At 43.5% G+C, this 20,444-nt stretch overlaps 1 protein-coding gene across 1 annotated transcript in view; it reads left to right on the top strand.

Moving 5' to 3' along the window:
* Positions 1-20,444, top strand: part of SH3BP5 (SH3 domain binding protein 5) — a 51,844-nt gene that overhangs the window by 11,813 nt on the left and 19,587 nt on the right. Inside the window, exons 3-4 of the mRNA XM_038163097.1 lie at positions 693-821; positions 20,127-20,291. Of these exons, the coding sequence (XP_038019025.1) occupies positions 693-821; positions 20,127-20,291 (294 nt within the window). The remainder of the gene's footprint in view (positions 1-692; positions 822-20,126; positions 20,292-20,444) is intronic.

A 20,444-nucleotide genomic window follows, 5' to 3' on the forward strand; every position in this document is an offset into this window, starting at 1 on the left:
AGAGTCTGGTGGATTCTGAGATTGAAATCAGAATCACTTTGCTTACATATGTGGAAATTTCAGTGGAACAGAGAAAATATTTTAATTGCTTTAGCTAGTCATGTAAGGAGCACAACTCATCCCGTGTGGAAGTAGCTGGGTTTTTTAAATATAGCAAATATTAACAGTGAAGTGGAATGTAGGTGCCCTTCTCCATTGATAGAAACCATAGCTGAAAGGATGGGTTTTCTCTGCCAATTGCAGCTGATGTGCCAGCCTGTTGTGGGGGTTTGGCCTGCCTGCTAGCACCATTCTAGCGTTATGTATGTGAGATGTCTTTGCCATTGAAGTCCCCCTCAGAGCTTGTCACACTGCTGTTTGCCTCCTCACCGAGTGAGTAATTTACAAACAATTCCTCTCTGAGAAACCCTGCCAGAGGGAATATCTAGAACAGGCTGTTGTAGGCTTTATGTAAAAGCTGTCACTGAAAGACAAAGATTTGGTGTCCAGGATCCTGGCTTTAGGATTTGGCTCTGGGTTCCAGGGTTCCTCTGTTGAAAAATTCTTAGTCCAAATGCCAGTAACTCTTTTGAACGTGTCAACTCCTGTGTAAATCTAAAGAGGAACCTGAAGGCAGGAACAAACAGGTAGAAATAATTTTTAAAGCTCTAATCTGCCTTTGTCCTTTCTTTCCTTCCTGCAACGTTTTGAAGGATGCACGCCAGAAGTTCCGCTCTGTGCTGGTCGAGGCAACAGTAAAACTGGATGAGCTGGTCAAGAAGATTGGAAAAGCTGTAGAAGACTCTAAACCTTACTGGGAAGCTCGGAGGGTGGCCAGGCAGGTAAGAGCTTTCTGCCTTGTAAGCTTGTGGTGGTAGCTGGAGGGCACACACCGATGGCGTTGCTTTCCTGCTATTAATAACATCCTAAGCATATGCACTTGGCTGACACTGGGCTGTGCCTTCAGTTGCATGTCAGCCATGGGAATCAATGGCAAAATGGATTTCTTCACAGCCACAGCTGCACATGCTCTTCAAACCCAGAACAGCTACAAGAGACACAATAGCAAAAGACTAGATCTCTTCTCTCATTATAAATGGCCTTTCAGAGAGCTCTCTCCTATCAGTAGTTGTACTTACTTGAAAATACAGTGTAGACTTTGTGTGTGTGGTTTTTCTGCTTAAAGCAAAATGCTCAGGAGCTAAATGGCTGCAGCTGGAAGCTGCAGGAGAAAAGGCTGGAGTGGTGAAGGAATTGTGGGTTTCGGGCTGTAAATCCCCTGGCTAGCTTGGGATTTAAGCCCGCACGGATCCTACATGGACGAAGTAAAGGACGAGAAGCGCTCTTTCTCCACGTGGTTCTGATGTCCTGTTTATTAGCTGGAAAGGGACATCTGCATTGGAGACCGTCCAGGTGAAAAAAGAGGACGGATTCCAATCCCAAGGGACATTTATACCCGCGGAATGGGAGGCGGGGATGGAAGGCCGCAGCCAAGGGGACACCAGTGAGGAGGGGTGAAGGGAGGGGCTACAAGGGACAGATCACCTTAGGGACAAACCATCTGAGGAGAAGGGGAATCATTCATGTCTAAATACCTATATAGTGCATCACAGCAGAGTGGGGCAGGGTTTGGTGCTGATTGGGTTGTGCTGAAGTAGGAATGTGCTAAATGTGCCTCTAAAGTGTTTTGGTTTGGGGACAAACTGAGCTCAGTTTTCTCTGTCTTCGTGGCCTTACTTCCCATGCCACAACTACTGCTTGATTACTGATAGGTCTGTGGAGCTCAGGGAGGGATGAGGTGTGGAGGGAAAGAGTGTGGATGAGGAGAAAGCCAGAAAGCTTGTGACATGTCAGGCAGCATCTCATTTTAGGGAAGAAGCTGCTGAGAGTTGAGTGTGTGGTGGCTTAGGCAGTGCTTCTGCTGGGTGTTTGTGGTGGTGGGGCTTGCTGGTGGGTGAGGCTTTTTGGTTTTTTCCCCAAGGGAAGGATGTTCCTGGTTGCTATTTCTGTTTTCTCTTGAGGCAGGAAGAGTCAGGAAGAACTGCCTAGAGCTGCTACTTCTGTGCTTGACTGGAAGGATGTGTGGGGTGGCAACTGTGGCTGGGTAGTTGGGATGTGATTGTGTTCAAGGGGAGGGTGAGAGATGGGGCGGCATGTGTGAAATACGTGAAAACTGCAGAAGGATTTTGTTCATAAAAGTAGGTAGAGGGTTGAGAGAAGTAGAGTAGGTGTGTGCCAGGAGGCAGAGAGTAAACTCTCAGGGTAAAAGAAGGGGAGGGAAGAGGATGTGTCCTCAGAGCAGCACACAGGAAAGGGAGGAATGAAAAAGCTTCATTCCCTTGAAAGTTGGTGAAGCAGGGACTGGGTTGATGGGATGTGGCCTACAGGATAGTATGTGACTGTGTTGATGCTTTAAATTGCATAGCATTGTTGTGGAGGCATTGTCTCCGGTGGTGGGGATGAGGTGTAGGGGATATAAGGCTTACTCCTGCAGACTAGAAGCAGTGTGGCAAATAGGTAAACTCTGCCCTGCTTGCTGTGCTTGGAAGTATCTGCCTCTCATCTGTGAGTGCTCTGAAACCCTGCTCTTGATGACCATGGTGTGTGCTAGAGATAAACCAGTGGTGAGCTACAGAAGTTAGTAATTGTGTAAATTAGTATCTGCAATTTGGAAAAACAATCCCTGTGACCCTGCCTTGAGCATGATCTTATACTTCTCTCACTATAAATAGCTGGGTAAGGCACAGCATGCATAGGACTTCAAGAGTTACACTTGGAAAAGTTCGTGGTAGAAGCACACACTTTGCAGTACAAAAAAACCCCATCGAAAGATCAATTGACTTTGAGGTTTGTAACATCACAAACTCACAGCAGCAAACTTTGCCCTCTGTTCTGAAGCTGGCAGCAGATTATGTTCTGGAAATGGAATTTTGTGTTGTTATGTCTCTGCTACCCCTGAAATCCATTCAGTCATTTTGGTTCAAAGGTATTTTGCAAGACCACCCAAGCTCCTGAAGTTCCTTAAATAAGTAGAATCACTGCTCCAGCAGTAGGCTTGTTAGAGAGAACCATATTTTTCTCCCAATCCATTCTGTCACTAGCTAGATTTAAATGCTATTTATCCCAGATCTGTTTATTTGCTTCACATTCATTTGGGTTTTAATTTCTTGATGGCATTTTATTTTAAAGCAGGGGTTGCCCTCCTAACCACTCATTTAACTTTTTTTTCATTTTAATGAATCTGGTCATGAAACAGAGTTCCCACTTTGTATCTGCTCAGCAGACAGAGATAGAAGATGGTTTCTGGTTTGCCCTTTGTCTAATAACATCTTAAAATGGAAAATGTGGGGGCCAAGAGGAATGGAAGCATTGAACAATGGTGAATCTATCTGGAAGCTGGGAGGGTGGAAAGCTTGGTGCCAGTCATCAGTAAAGCATCTGCCTAAAGAGTTTTTCTAGTTTTAATTTAATCTAGAAAAGTTCCACTTAACTGGGAGCAAATCTACTATGATAAAGCATAGGGGTGAATAGGTAGGGAAATATGAAACTGGAGGAAAGTACCAGAGTATTAACATGGTTAGGTGCCAGTTTGCATTTCTCTTTTCACTTTGATTTGCAAAACTGTAGAGCAGTCATGGGGAGAGCTTGTTATTATTTTTTTAATTTAAATTAATAACATCATCTGGCCTATGAAGAATTTTCTTTCTCCTCCTTTCTTTATAGTTATTTTAGAGCCATTAGGCTGTCTCCAAAAATATAGGCACAAGGTTCTTGAGGGCTGAAAGAGCTTTAATTAAGCAATAAGAGAAAAATGAGTGACTGTACTGGTAAGAGAAAGGGAACTGTAAATTCCTGTTTGTTGTTCTCACTAAAGGGAAGTAAAACTATGACCTTGTAAATTTTAAGCCTTTTGGAAATACAGAATTGCATAATTAATGACTCTTAGTTTGGCAGAAATGCAGGAGTTGTCCAGAGTTACTTGGGTTGAAGATGTCAGCTGCAGGGTAAGTTACCTAATGCAAGCTGTAGTAAGTCACATTGAGGAGTTTGCTTTCACATGGCACCAGCACGAGTCTCTTTTGGAAATACCTGTTTCATCTATTAAGATAAAGCCCATTAAAAAAGTTATGAGAGCAGTGATGTGAGGTCACCAAAAACCAGGTCACCAACTGAAGTATAGCACCAGAGAAGCTTTAGGATCTTGAGCCCTTTTGTCTACTCACCCTTATCCCCATCTTGTGCAATCCTGTGTTGGCAGAAGATAGGGAATTCAAAACAAATTAACTCTCCTATGCAAAGATCCTGTAGGATCTTGTTTGTGGAATGTGTGCCAAGAGAGCCATGGCTTGGCCTCAGGGTGAAACTTTGCTTCACCAGAACATTGGTCCCTTAGTGTTAGGATCTGAGTACTTTGCCCTCTGAAATGGTGGCACAGAAAGTTAGGATGCTGTCTGTTGGTACCAAAGCAGTAAAATTTGGCTTTTGCTGAGACTCAAGTGAGATCTAGCTAATATTCTTGTTCAAGGAGATTTCATGTAACTTCTGCCAAGACAGAACTGTCGTGATCCCTCTTTTGGTACAGCAGCGGGCCTTTTGTGTTGGTTGTTACTATTTTGGAGCATTTTGATCCCAGTTTGTTGTTTAATCAAATTTTGAAGTACTTGTGCTGTGAGAACATTTTTTGTTTGGTATATTGTCTTTTCATGTTTTTCTTTAACTTATGCAGTAATGCTCATGTTCATTGGAAGAACCTTGGCATGCAGAGGATTGTGCATGTACACAAGCAATGCCCACATTGCAGCAATATGAAATTCCTGTACTCCAGAAGGTGGCCCAGGTTCTAAATGTTCAGAAAATCAAACTTCCCATGTTTGTTTGGTTTGGGTGGTGGTTTATTATTTTTTCTTTTCTTTCTTTTTTTTTTTCCCCACTAGTAGCTGCTTCTCTAGTTGTTTAGTCAAAGAATGAGACTTTTCTTACCCAAAGCTAATGGGGAAGAAGGGTGAAGTTGCCAGGAAACATTAATAATGTAAACAGAATTCTTGAGCCTCTGAGATAAGGAGTGTCTAAGGCCACTGTTGACTTAACATTTTGCAGGGCTGGGGGTGGAAGGTGCCTACGCAATGGTGCTCAGAGTAGTGCCTGAGCAAGTGACAGGGCTGGGAAGTGTGCTACCTCCCTGCTGGCAGGATGCTGTGCAAAGGCAAGTGTGGTCTAATGCATAAATCTCTGGGCTGGCAGGAGCTGATTTTGTGCTGCTGCATGGCACAGATGAATGACTTCATCTCTCTCTCAGTTCCCATGTAAAATGGAGCTGTCAAGCTACCGTGAAGCTGAGTTCATTAAGGGAAGTAAAAGCACTTTGGGGTCACTGGGTGAGAGGTGCCATTAAAACACTGCTGTCCGTACATCATCACTTGTGAACCCATAGACAAATTGAACAGGAGATGTGCCTTTTTGCTTTGCTTCTGCTGGAAAAATAATCTGATAAAAGTGTATTCCCACCCCCACAAATAAAACAATTCATGCATTTTTAGTGACCCTAACCTGACTAAAAGCCCTGGGAGTATTGCTTTTAATTGAGTTTCAGCATTGTTTAGGTTTGGTTTTGGTTCTTTTTTGTTGGTAGTTTTTTGTTTGGTGGTGGGCTGGTTGGCTTTGGTTTTGTGGCAGGGTGAGGGGTTACATTTTATTGGCTCAGATTGGGAGTGAGGATGCTTAGCTGAACTTTAGTACTGAGCCTGTTTGGGAGAGACATGGTTTTGCTTTGTGATATTCCCTTCACCCCTCTGCCCTCCTGCCTCATTTAGCTTTTACAAAAAGGTGTTAGAAAACTTGCTTCAGGCAAAAATAGGTGAAAGATCTATGCTGGATCATACCTGTCTGTGTGTCTCAGTAAAGGACCCACCTGTACCACGTGTTCATACAGCAGTATGTTGGAGGATATGCATGTTCTGCTTCCTCTTGGGTTAGTCTTCCTAGATTTTACAACTAATTATTTTTTTCATGTTGTTGGCATATTTAAGCAGCACTCTTTTATCTGAAAAGGCTTGGAAAAACCTGCTGGAATGAGTATTTACAGTGGTTCTTCTCCATTGATGTCCAGGCAAACCCAAGAGGAAGTGCAGTTGATAGACATGTAGGGACAGCTGTCCCATCCTGTTCCCTGCAACTTTTTATGTTGCAGAGCTCCTTTCTCTCACCTCCCTAATAATCTTTTACTCATGTAATATTTTATAACTGGATTGCCCCATCTGTGTGAAGAAATCAGCTGAGAGAATAAAGAAATATTCAAGATGAGCTTTCAGATATTCAGATCCTGCACCTCCATTCTGCTTGTCTTCACAAAACTTAGGGGAGCCCAGTTACCACTGGGAAATGATTTCCTCTCTCAAATGTAAGTTTTGATGTGATTCAATGAATTTTTTATTCAAAGTGAATCAGGATGAAAAGTAGCTGCTGTAGTCTTGCAGAACAGGAAGGGAGGAGGAACTGAGCCACTTGGTGGTGAAGGTGGGAGGGGTGTAAGCAGATAAGAGCACACCTACCTACCTACCTGGAAGAGTCTTCCTCAGCAGATGAGACTGATACCCCTCTTTGCAGAGATCAAGCCAGTAAATGAACAAAACTTTCTGAAGTGGCCATTGCATCTCAGCTTCTAAGTGTTCAGCTTGAGGTGTCTGAAAGTAGTGTGGCAAGTGTGGAAAGTTGCAGATGGGAACTTCCTTAATTCAGGAAACAAAAGCTTTTTAAATTCTTGTAACTTGGAGGTTCAAAACTGATGAACATCCTTAAAGATTAATTAAGAAATGGAAACTGTGGTCTTGCCAGTTCGATTCCCGCAGCACCCAAGTTTTGTGTCCAAATTCACTCAGTGAGTGAGAGCTAATGGGATCACAGCACCAGCTGGCTCTGCTGGGAAAAGGAGGGCAGCATTGAGTGTGGATGACAACTCCTGGATTCAGTTCCAACAGTAGTAGATATCCAGGTCTTTCTCTCTGGTTCCTAGACACTGAATGTGTTATCCATCAGTATATTGACTTCCCTTATTGTAAGGAATCTCCTTCTCCATGCTACTTTTAGGACCTGAAGTCCTGATGCTCATGATTAGGACAACAAGGAGTTAAGACTGATTTGTCTAATCTGGTAAACTTATCTTGGCAAAAAAAAAAAAATAGGTGGAGGGAGAAGGAACTTGAGAAGCAAAAATTAAATGTCAGCAGAACTGTGACAGACTTGCATTCATGTTTGGAGACTTGCCATGGAGCTAGTGAAAAGCAAAATTATTGGCACAGTTACAGTGAAACAACCAGCTGACCTTTCCTGGCTGGAGGAGTGTTTCTGGTTAACTGTTCATAAACCAAATAACTATTGTGTGGATTGACATTTTGAAAGAAAAGAATACAGAGACTTGAAAATAAACTCTGACAAACCTTCTGCAAATTCTCCCAACTGTTTCAGGAAAAACCAAATGCCCAGAGTACTTGACTGCTTTCTGTGGCTATAGTTCAGTGCTGTTATTGTTGTTAAGTAATCATACAATCATGAAATGGTTTGGGTTAGAAGAGACCTTAAATAACAAGTTCCAGCGCACCTGCCATGGGCACAGGTGCCACCCCCTAGACCAGGTTGCTCAATGCCCAAGCTGTCTTGTCCTTGGACACTTCCAGGGATGGGACATCCACAGCTGCTGTGGGCAACCTGCTACAGTGCCTCAGTACTCTCTAAGTAAATAATTTCTTCCTAGCATGTAATGTAAATCTCTCCCCTTTTAGTTTAAAACTGCTCCCCTTGTCTGATCTCTAGGACATTTTTTTTTTTTTGCATTTTGTATTATTTGTATTTTGGATGATGTTGCTGCTCTGGCCTTTTGCAAGAAGCAGTCTAGGCTGGCAGTGTAGGTTGTTTGTAGTGTTGTTTGTGCCCTGCCTGTGCTGTTTGCCCTTTTAGCTGAGGGTGCTGTATTGCAGCTGCCCTGGTGGCTCTCGGGGAGCCTCTTGGCAGTGGGAGATGGGAGGGAAGGATGCCTGGATTGGGAAGGCGGGGTGAATGGCGTGAGAAGCGACTCACTCCCTGAGTCTGTAAATCAACCATGTGGAAATGGCTGTGATTTTTAGATTACTTGGTGGAGAGGCAGGGGAGCAGCTCCCTTCCTGAACTGGGACTTTGTGGTTGAGGAACCTGTCTGTAGGATGGAGGCTGATGTGATGGCCTCGGCTGGTGCTGTGGCAGGCATGGGAGGGAGGCAGGCAGGCTCAAGCCTTGCCTGGGAACAGATGACTGGTGTGCTCTGAAGGGAAAAGAGACATGGAACTTGCTGTGTAAGCAATCAGGAAGCTCAGTGCTGTGAGCAAATGGTAAGGGAAGGAAACGTAGGTGAGCTGTGCAAGAAGTGCCTGAAAGTATGAAGCATTGAGGCTGTGCGTTGTACCTGTTTGTCTGTGAGGTTTTGTGTGTCCTTTTTACCTTTTTGCTCCTTATGGGCCTGCTCTAGGTCTGAACCCCTTTTTCCCACCAATGTTTTTGTTTTTTTTATTACAAAACACATCATTAAATCTTGGGGAAACCATGTCGATGTGACGTCAGTCCTGTGGTGAAATGTGGAGTTCCCACTGCTGTGATCCCAAAGGCCATTCTCACTACAATAATCTCCCTTCCCACACAAAGCATGGCTGAAGAGGGCATAAGCCAAGCAAGGGAATCTGTAACTTTATTATTGAGGGTGAGGAGTCACTTCCTGGACTTTCACCAGGGAATCCACTGAATTTTGTAAGCTTTTTCTAAAGCAGGATGTACTTTGGATTCAGTCAAGCAAATGTTTTGCCATGCTCAAAGTTTGATGGAGTGTCTCCTGTCGTGTTTGCACAGTTGGGATCTGGAACCCTGTGAGCAGCGTGTGGGGAGTCTCTACCCTGCCATCAGTGCTGCTGCACAGAGCTTGTGCTTGGTGGGCTCTGTTTGCTCCTCCTGGGTGCTTAGAACTTGAAAACTGTATTTTAAGTCTTGAATAGTTCTGTTGCGTTTTCCTTCAGGCCAAAGTAGCAACAAAGCCTAGGAAGCAGGGAACTCAGGGTCACTTACCTGTGTCAACAAGCTAGGTTTTGCCTGGCTGATTTATTAACATTATTTATTTACTTAAAGCCTAACTTAATGTGGCTTTTGTGTTCTGGCTCTGTCGCCTGGTTGAACAGTGTGATATTGGAGTGTGTCAAACTGGGTGATATTGGAGTGTGTCCTTAAACTGTCAAGAAGGTGACAGATGTTGCCTGGTTGGCTTGGGAAAGTTATGCCAAAGATCTGATCTTTCAAGGAAAGCTCCTTAATGTGTTTGTCTTCCCATCAACCTTACTAATAGGACAGTAGGCCAGCGTGGCTGGCAGGTTTTTACCCTCCTAATCTGTCCTATGTTTGAGAGCACTGACAGCTACTTCTCAGATGAACAGAAAAAAAATCCTTACCTGATTCAAATTTAGTGCTCTGTTGCTATTATTTCCTGCAGAAGAGGTGGCATCTGTAACAATATCACCTGCAAGTACAATGTTCCTGGCACATTTGGATGGTGGGAACTAATTTTAACCACTTGTTTGTTGAAATAGCTGTGTCAGTAAGTTCTGTGTGTGTTCATGTCCCTCTCTAAAAGTTAGATCACCTTTGTCTCTCTGAGCCTCTGTGCCTCAGTGAATGGGTCTAGTTATTCTGGGTTGGTATTCATACACCCTACATTTCTGGTTTGTGTGAGCACTCTTCTGTTGAGGGATGGTTGTATAAGCTATTGATACAAAAACTGTAATTGGTGTTCTTATGGTTATTGGCTGATATGCCTTGGAGGGTTCCATCATGTAAATTTGTTGACTGTACTCTGTAAATTAGAGCTTCTTCCCTCTTCTGCTTTTCTTTGTGGAAGTAGAAGAAAATACTATTTAATCTGTTTTGAAGAATTTATCTAGGAGAGATGAAAAAAGTTACTCTCTTTTGGTGTCTCTTTCTCCCACTTTTCTCCAACCCTACAAAGCCTCCATCAGTTCTCAGCCATAGTGGATGGCAGGAGCTCAAAGCCAGATAGCTGTTCAACCTCCTCTCCATTAATTGTTGGGAATCAAATGACCTCATTATTTTTCCTACCTTCAAGAATGTTGTTGGTTTTTTTTTTTTTTTTCTGTTGTGAAATACTTAAAATATTGTGCAAGTAGGTCTGAAGTAATGGAATACTAGGTTTAGTTGGTGTGGAAATACCCTCAGTTCTTTGGAGTAACAAGGAGAAAGCTGGTGCAGAAAAATTTGGGGTTTTTTGATAGATAACAGCTGATTTAGGCAGAAAGAAGTGATATAGGTGGTCTGGCTATTATGTTTAGCCACAGATACAATAACAGATGCTGGAACTGGCAGAAAAGTATAAGCAGCTCTCAAAGGGTGCCGGAATGTAAAAACAGAACCCCTTTTTTCCTCTGTTGTTGTATGAAGATTTGCATGACATCATTTTGCATCCTTTTCAATTTGGAAAAACCTGAGAGATTAGGTTGTGCATTCCTTTGTTTGACTGTAGCACTTGCACAGCTATTGCCAGAACACTGATCTGCAAACATAAAAAAAAAAAAAAAAATTAAAGGAAAGGTTGCTTTTCTTTGTTGTCTGTCACCATTTTCTCTCCTGTTTTTTTTTTTTTTTTTTGGTCTGGCCTCTAGTAAAGTCTATTTCAAGAGATTGTAAACCACAGACAGGATCATCTGTTAAAAATAGTAGTTGGCATTTGAGCCTGGGTGGCTTGAGGTCAGGGTGATATCCTGTGTACCTGATTTGTGTGATAATTGCTCAGGGATGACTGCTAAAGGCAGCACAAGTCTTGCATCTTCTGGGGAATTTTTTCAGCCAACCAAGTGTTTATTGTATACCGTGGTCTAAATAGGTGGGAGTTTATTTTGAAGTGATAAATGCTCATGCTAAGGTATGCTGCCAAAACAGATGTCATATGGATGTTGGCTACTGCCTTCTGGATGTGTTTTGTAATGACTTCTAGTAAAACAGTATGAATTTTGGAGCTTTTGTCTGTTCTTGCTGGAAAAGATTATCTGAAGATTGTAATTTCTGTATTAGGAAATTAGCGTGTGGGAATGGCTCTGCATTGACTTAGTTTTTTGTAACAAAGACCTCTCAATTGCAGCAAACAAAAAGTTGTACTGTTCAACAAGAAATTTTGCTGCCAGGATGTGGGAGAAATGTCCACCTCTTTTAGCTGTGTCTGCTTCTACTGGTTGTTTGGTTTTTGTTTTGTTGTTGTTTGGTTTGTCTTGGTAGGTTCTTTTAATTTGGTGAAGTGTGCTTGTTCTCAAAGGAGGATTTTATAGCTGTGAAGTGGAACTGACACATTCCCTCATTCCCTATTCCTGCTGCTACCTAGACTATTTCCTTCGAGGAATGGCCTTAGCCCTTCATTAGTCCAGGACACCGCCTGCAACTTTTTTGATTGAGTGAAGCAAGCCTGTTCTTCACCTGTGCTATGGAGTTGTGTAATTTGACTAGGAAAAATGTTGAGGGGTCAATAGTTATCTTCAACATGTCCCTTAGGAGGAGGATGACTGTCTAAAAAGTATCTGTGAGCGTGCAAAGGCGGACAAGGTCAGCACAAAACTTTCTTCCAGACCGTATTCCTGGTATTGAGGGCAGGCTGGTGGGTGTGGGGCTTTCTGGGAACTGGGAGAACATGTCCAGAACAGCCCATCAGCCAGGTGAAACTCCTACCCACATGCCTTGTCTTTGCTTATGCCAGTATGAATGCACAAGATGTGCTTTCAGAACCAGGCTGCCAATCCCTTGCCAGCACTCTGGAAACTTCTGCTTAAAAACATTTGCTGCTTTGGTGGTGATTACATGAGACAAGGATCCAGTGTTTCTCCTGAACGTACCTGTTGCATCTGTGTGTGCTGAATGTTGGTTATCTTGGATAATTAAAAAAAGCCATTAATGCAGGCGGTGTACCTCTTCCAGGGTGTATTCATGGGAGTTGTTCCTTGCTTCTATATTTAATTCCAGCAAAGCAGGCTGCTGCCAGGTGCAGATGATCATGTAGAGCCTCTGTAAACCTGGAAACAGCTGTAAGCCCTAGACTCGCTGACTCACTGCCTAAGCTCCCAGAATGCAGGTGCGTAGAGCGGGGTGGATTATCTCGGTGTTTTTCTCTCTTATTAAGATCTTTTACCTTTGAGATCAAAACCTGGACATATTCTATCGTCCCCTCTTCCAGAAAGCAACAGCTTAATAATTTTGGCCACAAACAATTGCACAACTAACAAGCAGATGGCAGAGAATGCCAAAGAAGGCTGTGCCTAGATGGTATTAGACTGAACCATTTGTCATGCTCTGGTGCCACAGACTTGTTAATTAGTGTGAGTAACTCCAAGCACACCAGCATCTCTCAACAACCACATGAAAAACAAAGGAGGGGCAGGAGGCTTGGGGTAGCGTCTCCCATGCAATCTCTGCGCCCAAGTGAGCATCACCTCCCTATTCCTGTAAGGCAAGGAGCTACATCAATGAAAACCAGCGAGGAGACCAGCAGGTTTCAGGTGACTGACTGCACAGTGGCAGTGATCAGCTCAGAGGGGATATCCTTGCCCTCGTTTCACAAGATCCTGGTTACAAGCTGGATGGGAGCTGCCAGAGAACAGAGAAGGGCTGGCAGCTGATTGTTCAGTCCTGTTCAGAGCTGGCCTTAACAGTGTTTAAGGGAACTGTGTGTTCAGGTATTTTCTTTCTCATTTCCTTCCACAGCTCCCAAAGAAAGGAGGTGGGATTCTGCTTGAGGAGTCCAGCTGTCTGCATGCTGGTAAAAGAAGCAGCTAATGAATGAGCTCTTGGTTGTGCCCTGAACCTTCTGGGTCTTCCGACACACTTGTGATCCTGTCTTAAAGGGGTTACACATACCACCTAACTTTAGCACAGAGCTAGATGTCTCTTGAAGCATGCTTTGTAGGTCTGCTCTTATTTCCTGAGCCTTTTTATAGACTACACAGGAATGTAACATACAACCAGGAGTCAGGTCAGATCTGCAACAGTTTGGCTGTTAGAAGAGAAGGGGTGGATGCACGTAGGGGACCAAAAGGCCCAGAACAAGAATGAGACACCTAATCAAAAGCACAGACTAAGGGACACGTGGTTTTACTGTTCTGCAGGCATTTCGCTAGTTATGCAGCAGGGAGGAAATGGTTTGTGTTTCACAAAGCTCTGGCAAGGCTTGTTTTCACCTTTTCCTCCCCTCTGCCTTCTCCATCCAGTTAAAAATCTTTCAGTCTGCTTTTGAAAAAACAAGTTCTAACCCGTGTTCAATTATATAGCTTTATAGTAAACTGCTTAAAGAACTAAAGAGTATTTCAGACTCTTGAGAGCTTGTGTTTTTTGATGTAAACAGTCATCATAGATTATATAGCTCAGGCCTCATTGATGTGTCAAAATGAGGTCACTCCCAAGGCCTTGGACTTTAGAAGTTGTTTAGAAAAGTATAGCTAGGAGGGCTTTCTGGAGTGTTTTTACTACTTTTCAGTTCTGGTTTGGATCAGAGTTTTTAGGCTGTTGGGAGAGGGGAAAGAAAGGTCATGGTCCTTAAAAAAAGCAAACAGAACCCTTACACCCCCCAGTTGCACCGCTAGTCTGTTTATTCAGGAAAATAAATGCCTCTGAGTATCTAGGAGAACATTCAGCATCACTGCAAAGTTTTTGCAGAAACGTTCTTCAGATTTTTAGAAGCTAGGAAAAATATTATGGTATTTGAGAGAAATACTGGTTGTACAGGACCTTTGGAGGTTATCAGATCCCAACTTTCTGCTCAAAGCAGAGCTGTCACATTGCTGGATTGCATCAGCCATGGCTTTGCCATGTCTTGAAGACTGCCAGAAATGGGGATTTGAAACCTCTCCGTATAACCTGTCTCCAGGATTGGCCAGCCGTGGCTCTCTTAGTTTAGCCTAGGACATGGTTTGCATTACTCCCAGTGAGACTGCACCTTCTCAGCTTTCTCAGCCTGACACCTGTTGTAATGTGCAGGTCCTTTTTGACAGGGCTGACTGGGATTTTTCCACCCCAAGTGCAGGACTCCACAGGTCTTGTAAAGTGTCTCTTGGCACAGTCAGGTTTCCCAAGGTCCATCTAGGCTGAAGTTCTGCCTTTTCAGCCACCTCCTGACTTAGTGTCATTTGCAGATTTGCTGTGGATGGAGCTGTGCCGGTGCCAAGGTTGTTGTTATTTGTTTGGATGTTGAGCATGATGAGCCCTTGTGCTGACATCTGGGCTGCTGCTCTTGTTCCTTCCTGCCAGCTGAATTAAAACAGGTCGAGGAAAACTGAAGCTGAAATAGCAGCACTCAGGGGCTGGTCACTGGGAGCGGCACAGCGAGCACTCAGCTGCCTTCACCTTGGGGGCTTCTGAATCGCTGAATCTGCTGCAGGGCTGGTGAGATGGGGATGCTGTGGTCAATGAGTGGTGATCCTGCTGTCCCCACTCCTGCCAGAAGCTTGTGCAGAGTGCTCTGGTGCAGTCCCTGCAGTCAGAGGGATCCCTGAAGACAGGCAGTGCTACAGCAGCTCTGGTGGGTGATTGATGGAGTAAAGTTCCTGTTTCAAAACGTGTTCCCTGTTGTACTTTGCACAGCAAATTAACGTGGGATGTTGATACGAGAAGGAAGGGGGGGCCAGAATGAAAACATCTGAAACTTGATTCCTTCTGAAGAGTGGGACTGGAACACAGTTCGTTATCTGTTTGCTAGTAAGCAAGTACATGCTTGCTGGTGGCAATTAAACTATTGTTTTAAAGATGAATGGGTGGGAGAAACATTGGTTTCACAGTAACAAACAAGTGCTTTCTAGAGCCAAGGCCTTGGGCCAGCACGTGGTGTGCTGGTGCCTTGTTCTGACCAGCAGCTGTGTGTTCCCTTTATGTTCCAGCTTATGGTGATTTCATAAACAGAAATTGTTCGTGTCTTTCATTGGCAATAACTCAGAGATGCTGAAATAAAGTGGATGTCAGGGCCTTGGCAGTGCAGGATGGGATAGATTCACTTGGATAAATGAGAAGCCAATTTTGAAAATATCTGATCTTTTCTGACTGATGTTTCTAATGGGAAAATTTCTACTTGTGTTGTGATGTCCTTTTCATTAAATATCAATACTTGAGGTCTGGTCCTCTGGTGAGGCTGGCCAAGGGGAGAAATTCTGCATAGGTTTGTCTCCACAAAATGAGCCCTCTGCATCTATTTGGGGAAGCCTGGCTGGGCTGTGAGCTGTGTGCAGGTGTGTTCACGTGTCAGAGGCTGAGCAGTGCCCACCAGGGTACATTAGATGTTGGCTAACCTCAGAGGAATGCTGTAGCTGTGTTGTACCATGTTTTGGTGTCAGTGATACTGTGCAGAAACAAAAACAAAAATCAGAGATGAGATGAAACATGAGATGAGATATGTCATAGGTTCAAGATATATATGGGAAGGTGGGGAAAATTCTCTTTTAGCACCTGGGCAAGATTTTGACTACAAAGAGGATTTGGGTCAATAGAAGCTAATGTAGACTAATCAGAAAATTGTATTTCTTAATTAAAGAGTGCACAGTTTCCTGCTCTGAAAGTGAACAAGCAGATGTCTGTATGGTGCTGCCAGTTCCAGGAGGACTGCATTTAAAAAGTGCCTGGTTTTGTTTTCTGTTACATTGCCATGGCCTAGCGCTTTTTAAATTTCTAGCTGACAACATAATATGTCTGTTGTGCTTGGTTCCCTTCTGTGCAAGGCCCTGTGTAGGCTAAGCAGAGGACTGCCTGTGGGGGTGCAGCTTTTATCCCCCAAAAGGGATTTGTCAGCAGTGAGCATCTTTCAGCAATGTATTAATAGCTTGCAGTTATGAATCCTGCCAGTACCCCTTTAATTTTACATAATTTATTTTCTAAGCTGACACATTTTATACCACAGTGCACAATTTGCTTCTGTGAGTGCTGCTACTGCGTGTCTCTTCTGAGTCTTTGGGATGAGCCTGGAAGGTTCAGGGCTCTGCCTGTCAGAGCCAGGCAGATCAGGGAGGTGGATGAGCTGGTGAGAGGCGGTCACATGTGCAGAACAGCACAGGGTGGACAGTGGTGTAAAGAGAGCTCTTGGCCATGAGGAGAGGGCTGAGTGGGAAGAGCAGGACTTCTGCGTGTGCTGCTGGTTGTAGGGAAGGGATTTACTGTTATGGCAGATGTGTTTGTAGCTGGTTGCTTGTAGAAGACTGAGTTTCAGAGCAGGGACAAACAGAGTGGCAGGAACAGTTGATGCTCTGTGCAGACAGCATGTGACAGATGTGCTGTGACACAGGGATTCTCCTCAGCTTCATTCTCTGTGGCTGTCTAATTGTGTTTCTTTAGGACTCCTATTTTATATTTTACACTGATGCAGGAAGGGTCTGCAGTGGTGAAGACATTCAGCTGAGTTTCCTGACAGAAAGCACTGATCATGAACCACAATGAGCACTGTCACCCTGGCAGTGGGAGCTGGAGCACTGGAACTGGTCCCCTGTTCCCAAGGTGTCAGGACTTGCTCATTTTCAAAAAGAGGCTTCACTGGACTGGCTCTTCTGACCATGATGGAAGAAATCCTCACTTCTGTGTTGGGTAGACTCCATCAAGCACCAGCGATATGGATGACAGGCAGAAAGTTGACATCCTGCTTGCCTCCAGCCTCCCTCAGCAATTTTTGTCCTCATCCTTAGTACATTTTCTCTCATTCTACCCCAAGGCTAAACCTCCCTCAACTCAAAAACAAGTTTGTGATGAAAGCCAACCTAGTTTTTCAGCCATTCATTTGAATTTTGGATTTTAGTCTTGAGAGAAACAGCCACTGTCTAAAGTGGTAAAGTTTATGTGCAATATAAGGAGGCTGGATGGGGAGGCAAGCTCCTGCTGGTTTCTCTGTGGTTTTAAAAGCACATGAAGAACATGGCTACTCTCTGTTCCATCAAATGGAGTGACCTGCGGGCTTAGGACTGAGAGCAGCCTGTTGGTGATGGTGCAGAACAACTTGTACGTGCTGGAGGCAGTTTTAAATGAGGGCTAATTATTGGGTAACTGTACTAGAACACAAAAGAAAGTGTTTGAGTATTCTTCTTCACATTGGCAAAGCCACAAACCTGTTGATGTTTTCCTGATGGCAAATGTATCATTCTTTACCCTAGCATTTGTTTTTTCTTTCTCAGACTTTCAGTAAGCTGCTTAAATTAAAGACTGCAGACTGTAGACTGACTTCAGATAACTGTTGGAGCTAATTTGCTATTTGGACTAACTATGTTGCTCAGAAACAAAACAGTGTTTCCAAATTGCCACTGCAGAACAGTATTCAACAAATGCAGCTGGGATGGAGTGTTTAGGTATGATTTTGTTTCAGTTTTCCATTTACACACAAAGTTAGGGGGCATGAATCTGAATGGATTATGGGCCTGCCTGTTAACAGCTCCAGCTGTCACTGTCCTACAGGTCCAGGTGCAAGCAGAAGTCTAACTGAATTGTAAATTTGGCTTCTGGGTTTTTTATCATAAAGACAATTTTCCTTTTTTAGAGACAATTGGCCATTAAGGCCTTCATCAAAAGGGCTACTAGTACTGCAGGCTACCACCACTAAGTGTTGTTTTCCATGGGGATTAAGTATCTCAGCTCCTAATGCTCTGCAGGCTTTTTGCTGGCTTAGATGTCTTGATCCCTGACCCAGGTATGTGTGCCAACAGAAACTTTCAAGTGCTGATGCATTATGGTGAGAAAACTGTACTTGTGTGCTTGCATTGCCCCTGGGATCTGGCTGTACTGAGTTTCGAAAGCAGTTACTCGCTGAGGAGGTTCTGGCTGTGCTAGTAATGGGTCTCCAGTCTGGTTTTGTGTGTTTGTAACTCATTCCTCACGTGGGCAGACCTGCTCCTGCAGCAGGGCAGCCAAGGAGCTGAAGCTGCCTTCACAGCCTTGTTGCTGGAAGCTGCTGGGACCTGGCTCCCTCTCCTAGAGTCTTCCATGAAAACTGGTCTTGCTCTTCCTCCAGGCATCCTCAGCACTGCTCTGCAGTACTTGGTGGAGGGTCTTACTGGCATCTTGCATTTTATTTCCTGTCTTAAAATCCCATCTCAAACTACTTTTATGGGAAACTTTTGGCCTTTATTTGTATTTGAGTCCTTTACTAGCACAGGTCAAACTTACTGGATGGAAAAAAAAAAAAAGTTGTGGGTTTTTAGAAAATTTAGTAGGTATTTTGGGGACTAGGATCAGGCCTTTTGATGTATTCAGGCTTTTTGATGTATTCTTTGTTGGAAGCCCAGGTTGAGCCTTGTTTAAAGATCCTCAGATGGCTTTTTTTGTATTGGCGAATTTTTGTGCTTGCTGGGTATTATGGTTTAGGGTTAATTAGTGGCTAAATAAAAATATTCTTATTCTGAACTTATTCTGGCTTATTCTCAACTTATAAAATGTATTAATATATTTGAAGCAGGCAGCTGGTGACTGGAGTGATGAGGAGATGTAAGATGTGGGGTTTTTTTTCAGAGAGGAGAAGAGATCCTGTTGGCTTTGAACTTGTACCAGGATGCTGTGCGTGCACTAACCTTGGCCCAAAGGATCCGTGCTGCCTTGGAATGTGCAGTTCTGCATGGAAATTAACACTTTAGTGCCCTGGCTCTTCACAAATGCTCTAGGCAGGGGGAGATGGTGTAAACTGCCTGAAAACAACAAAGGGCATAGTTAGATGAACTTCTCTGTGGAAAACATCACCAGCCACTTCAGAAGGAAATGCATCAGGGACCTTGGTTGGAAGGAAATTACTGCTCTGATTGCGATGACTTTGGTTTTCCTCTCTAGCTAGTAAGTGAAGGACCTCTGACACATAATTCCTATTTTTGCATGGTTACCTTGGGGTGAACTACCTCCACGTGAGAGAGGAAAGGCAGTAAGAAGAGCTTGCTGCTATTTCAGGACATGGAGAGGGAAACTTAGTGTGCTTTATTTCCTTTTGTGACTTGTGTTTAAATTAGGAGTCCATCTTCCCTGCCATGGGGCAGGGAGGGAGGTTTTTTTCCATTACCTTTTCAAATAACTGTGGTGTCTCAAGTATAGAGGTATTTGCACCTGGTATTGAGGGGGTGTAGCCAGCTGTTTGCTGAAGAATGCACTGTTGTTCCACTTTTATATCAGGAATTTTTAGCCACATCCCAAATGACCACCATTTCTTCATGCTGAAACCTCTTCCTTTATTCATAAGACTTTGTCTTCTTCAGTGTAGTATTCTGTATGTCCGAGTCCTTTCTCGTGTTTGATTCTCAGACTCCTTCTATGTATATCATGATACCTAAATTTTTATTCATTATTTTGTTCTGTCAGTCATGTCTGGCCAAAGACATTTTTCATAGGTATGGACTGGGTAATTCCAGTTTATTTTTGAAAAATCATTGAAGTGTAAATGAAAAATGTCTTCACAGTGCTGGATGTTCAACTAATTGTATGTGAGGCTTACATTGGAACGGTTGTATTTCTGAGCAAAACAGCTCAAAAATACTCCTTTAAATAAAATCTGTGAAATTTATAATGTAGAAAAATTCAGGCAAAGATTTTTTTTTAAATTCCCTTAGTTATTCTTGTGTCTGTGTACTGGGAACTTACTGTACCAGTGATAGCAAAGTAAAAAAACACCCAAAGAATTAAGCAGTCGCCATCTCAGAGAACTTGTTTATTCTTTATAGCAAGGTAATAATTCAGAAATATTTCCTCAGTGTGATTATTGGTGTAGCAGATAAAAATCCACCCTGACTAAACTCAGGGAGTGCCATTTTCAGTGTATTCTTGACATGCCACTAGTTTGCTATTTCACTTTCTTTTGGTTTGTTCATCAGTGATTAAGCCTGCGTCATTTGGTATTATCTCTCAGCCAGGTACTTATTTGTAGGCCATCAGCTACAAATTAAACTTCTTGGCAGATGACCTCTTTGGGTGGGAGCTGCTGCTTTAGCAGGACTTACTGCAGTGAAAAATCTGTCATTTCAAGTTAAAGTTTGGGAAACAGTGACACTGGTATGGCTCCTTATAAAAGTTTTGGGATTTGTGTCACAGATTTTCTAAGTGTGACTGTGAGGGGTCCTTTGTCTCTAATCCCAGCCTTGTTTGTTTCCCTTTAGGCACAGCTGGAGGCTCAGAGGGCAACTCAGGATTTCCAGAGGGCCACGGAAGTGCTGCGTGCTGCAAAGGAGACCATTTCTCTTGCAGAGCAGAGGCTGCTGGAAGATGACAAGCGTCAGTTTGACTCTGCCTGGCAAGAGATGCTCAACCACGCTACTCAGAGGGTAATACCAACTTGCCCCAGCATCTGCCTTTTCCATACTTTGTGGTGTATGAGGCCCAGTTTCTGAAAGACCAAATTTTCCTTTTGGTCCAGATACATGACATGTAGGAAATGAAGCTATGGAAATGGTGAAGCCTAAGGTTGAGTGGTCTGG

The sequence above is a fragment of the Motacilla alba genome, chromosome 2, assembly GCF_015832195.1.
Source record: "Motacilla alba alba isolate MOTALB_02 chromosome 2, Motacilla_alba_V1.0_pri, whole genome shotgun sequence".
Lineage (NCBI taxonomy): Eukaryota > Metazoa > Chordata > Aves > Passeriformes > Motacillidae > Motacilla > Motacilla alba.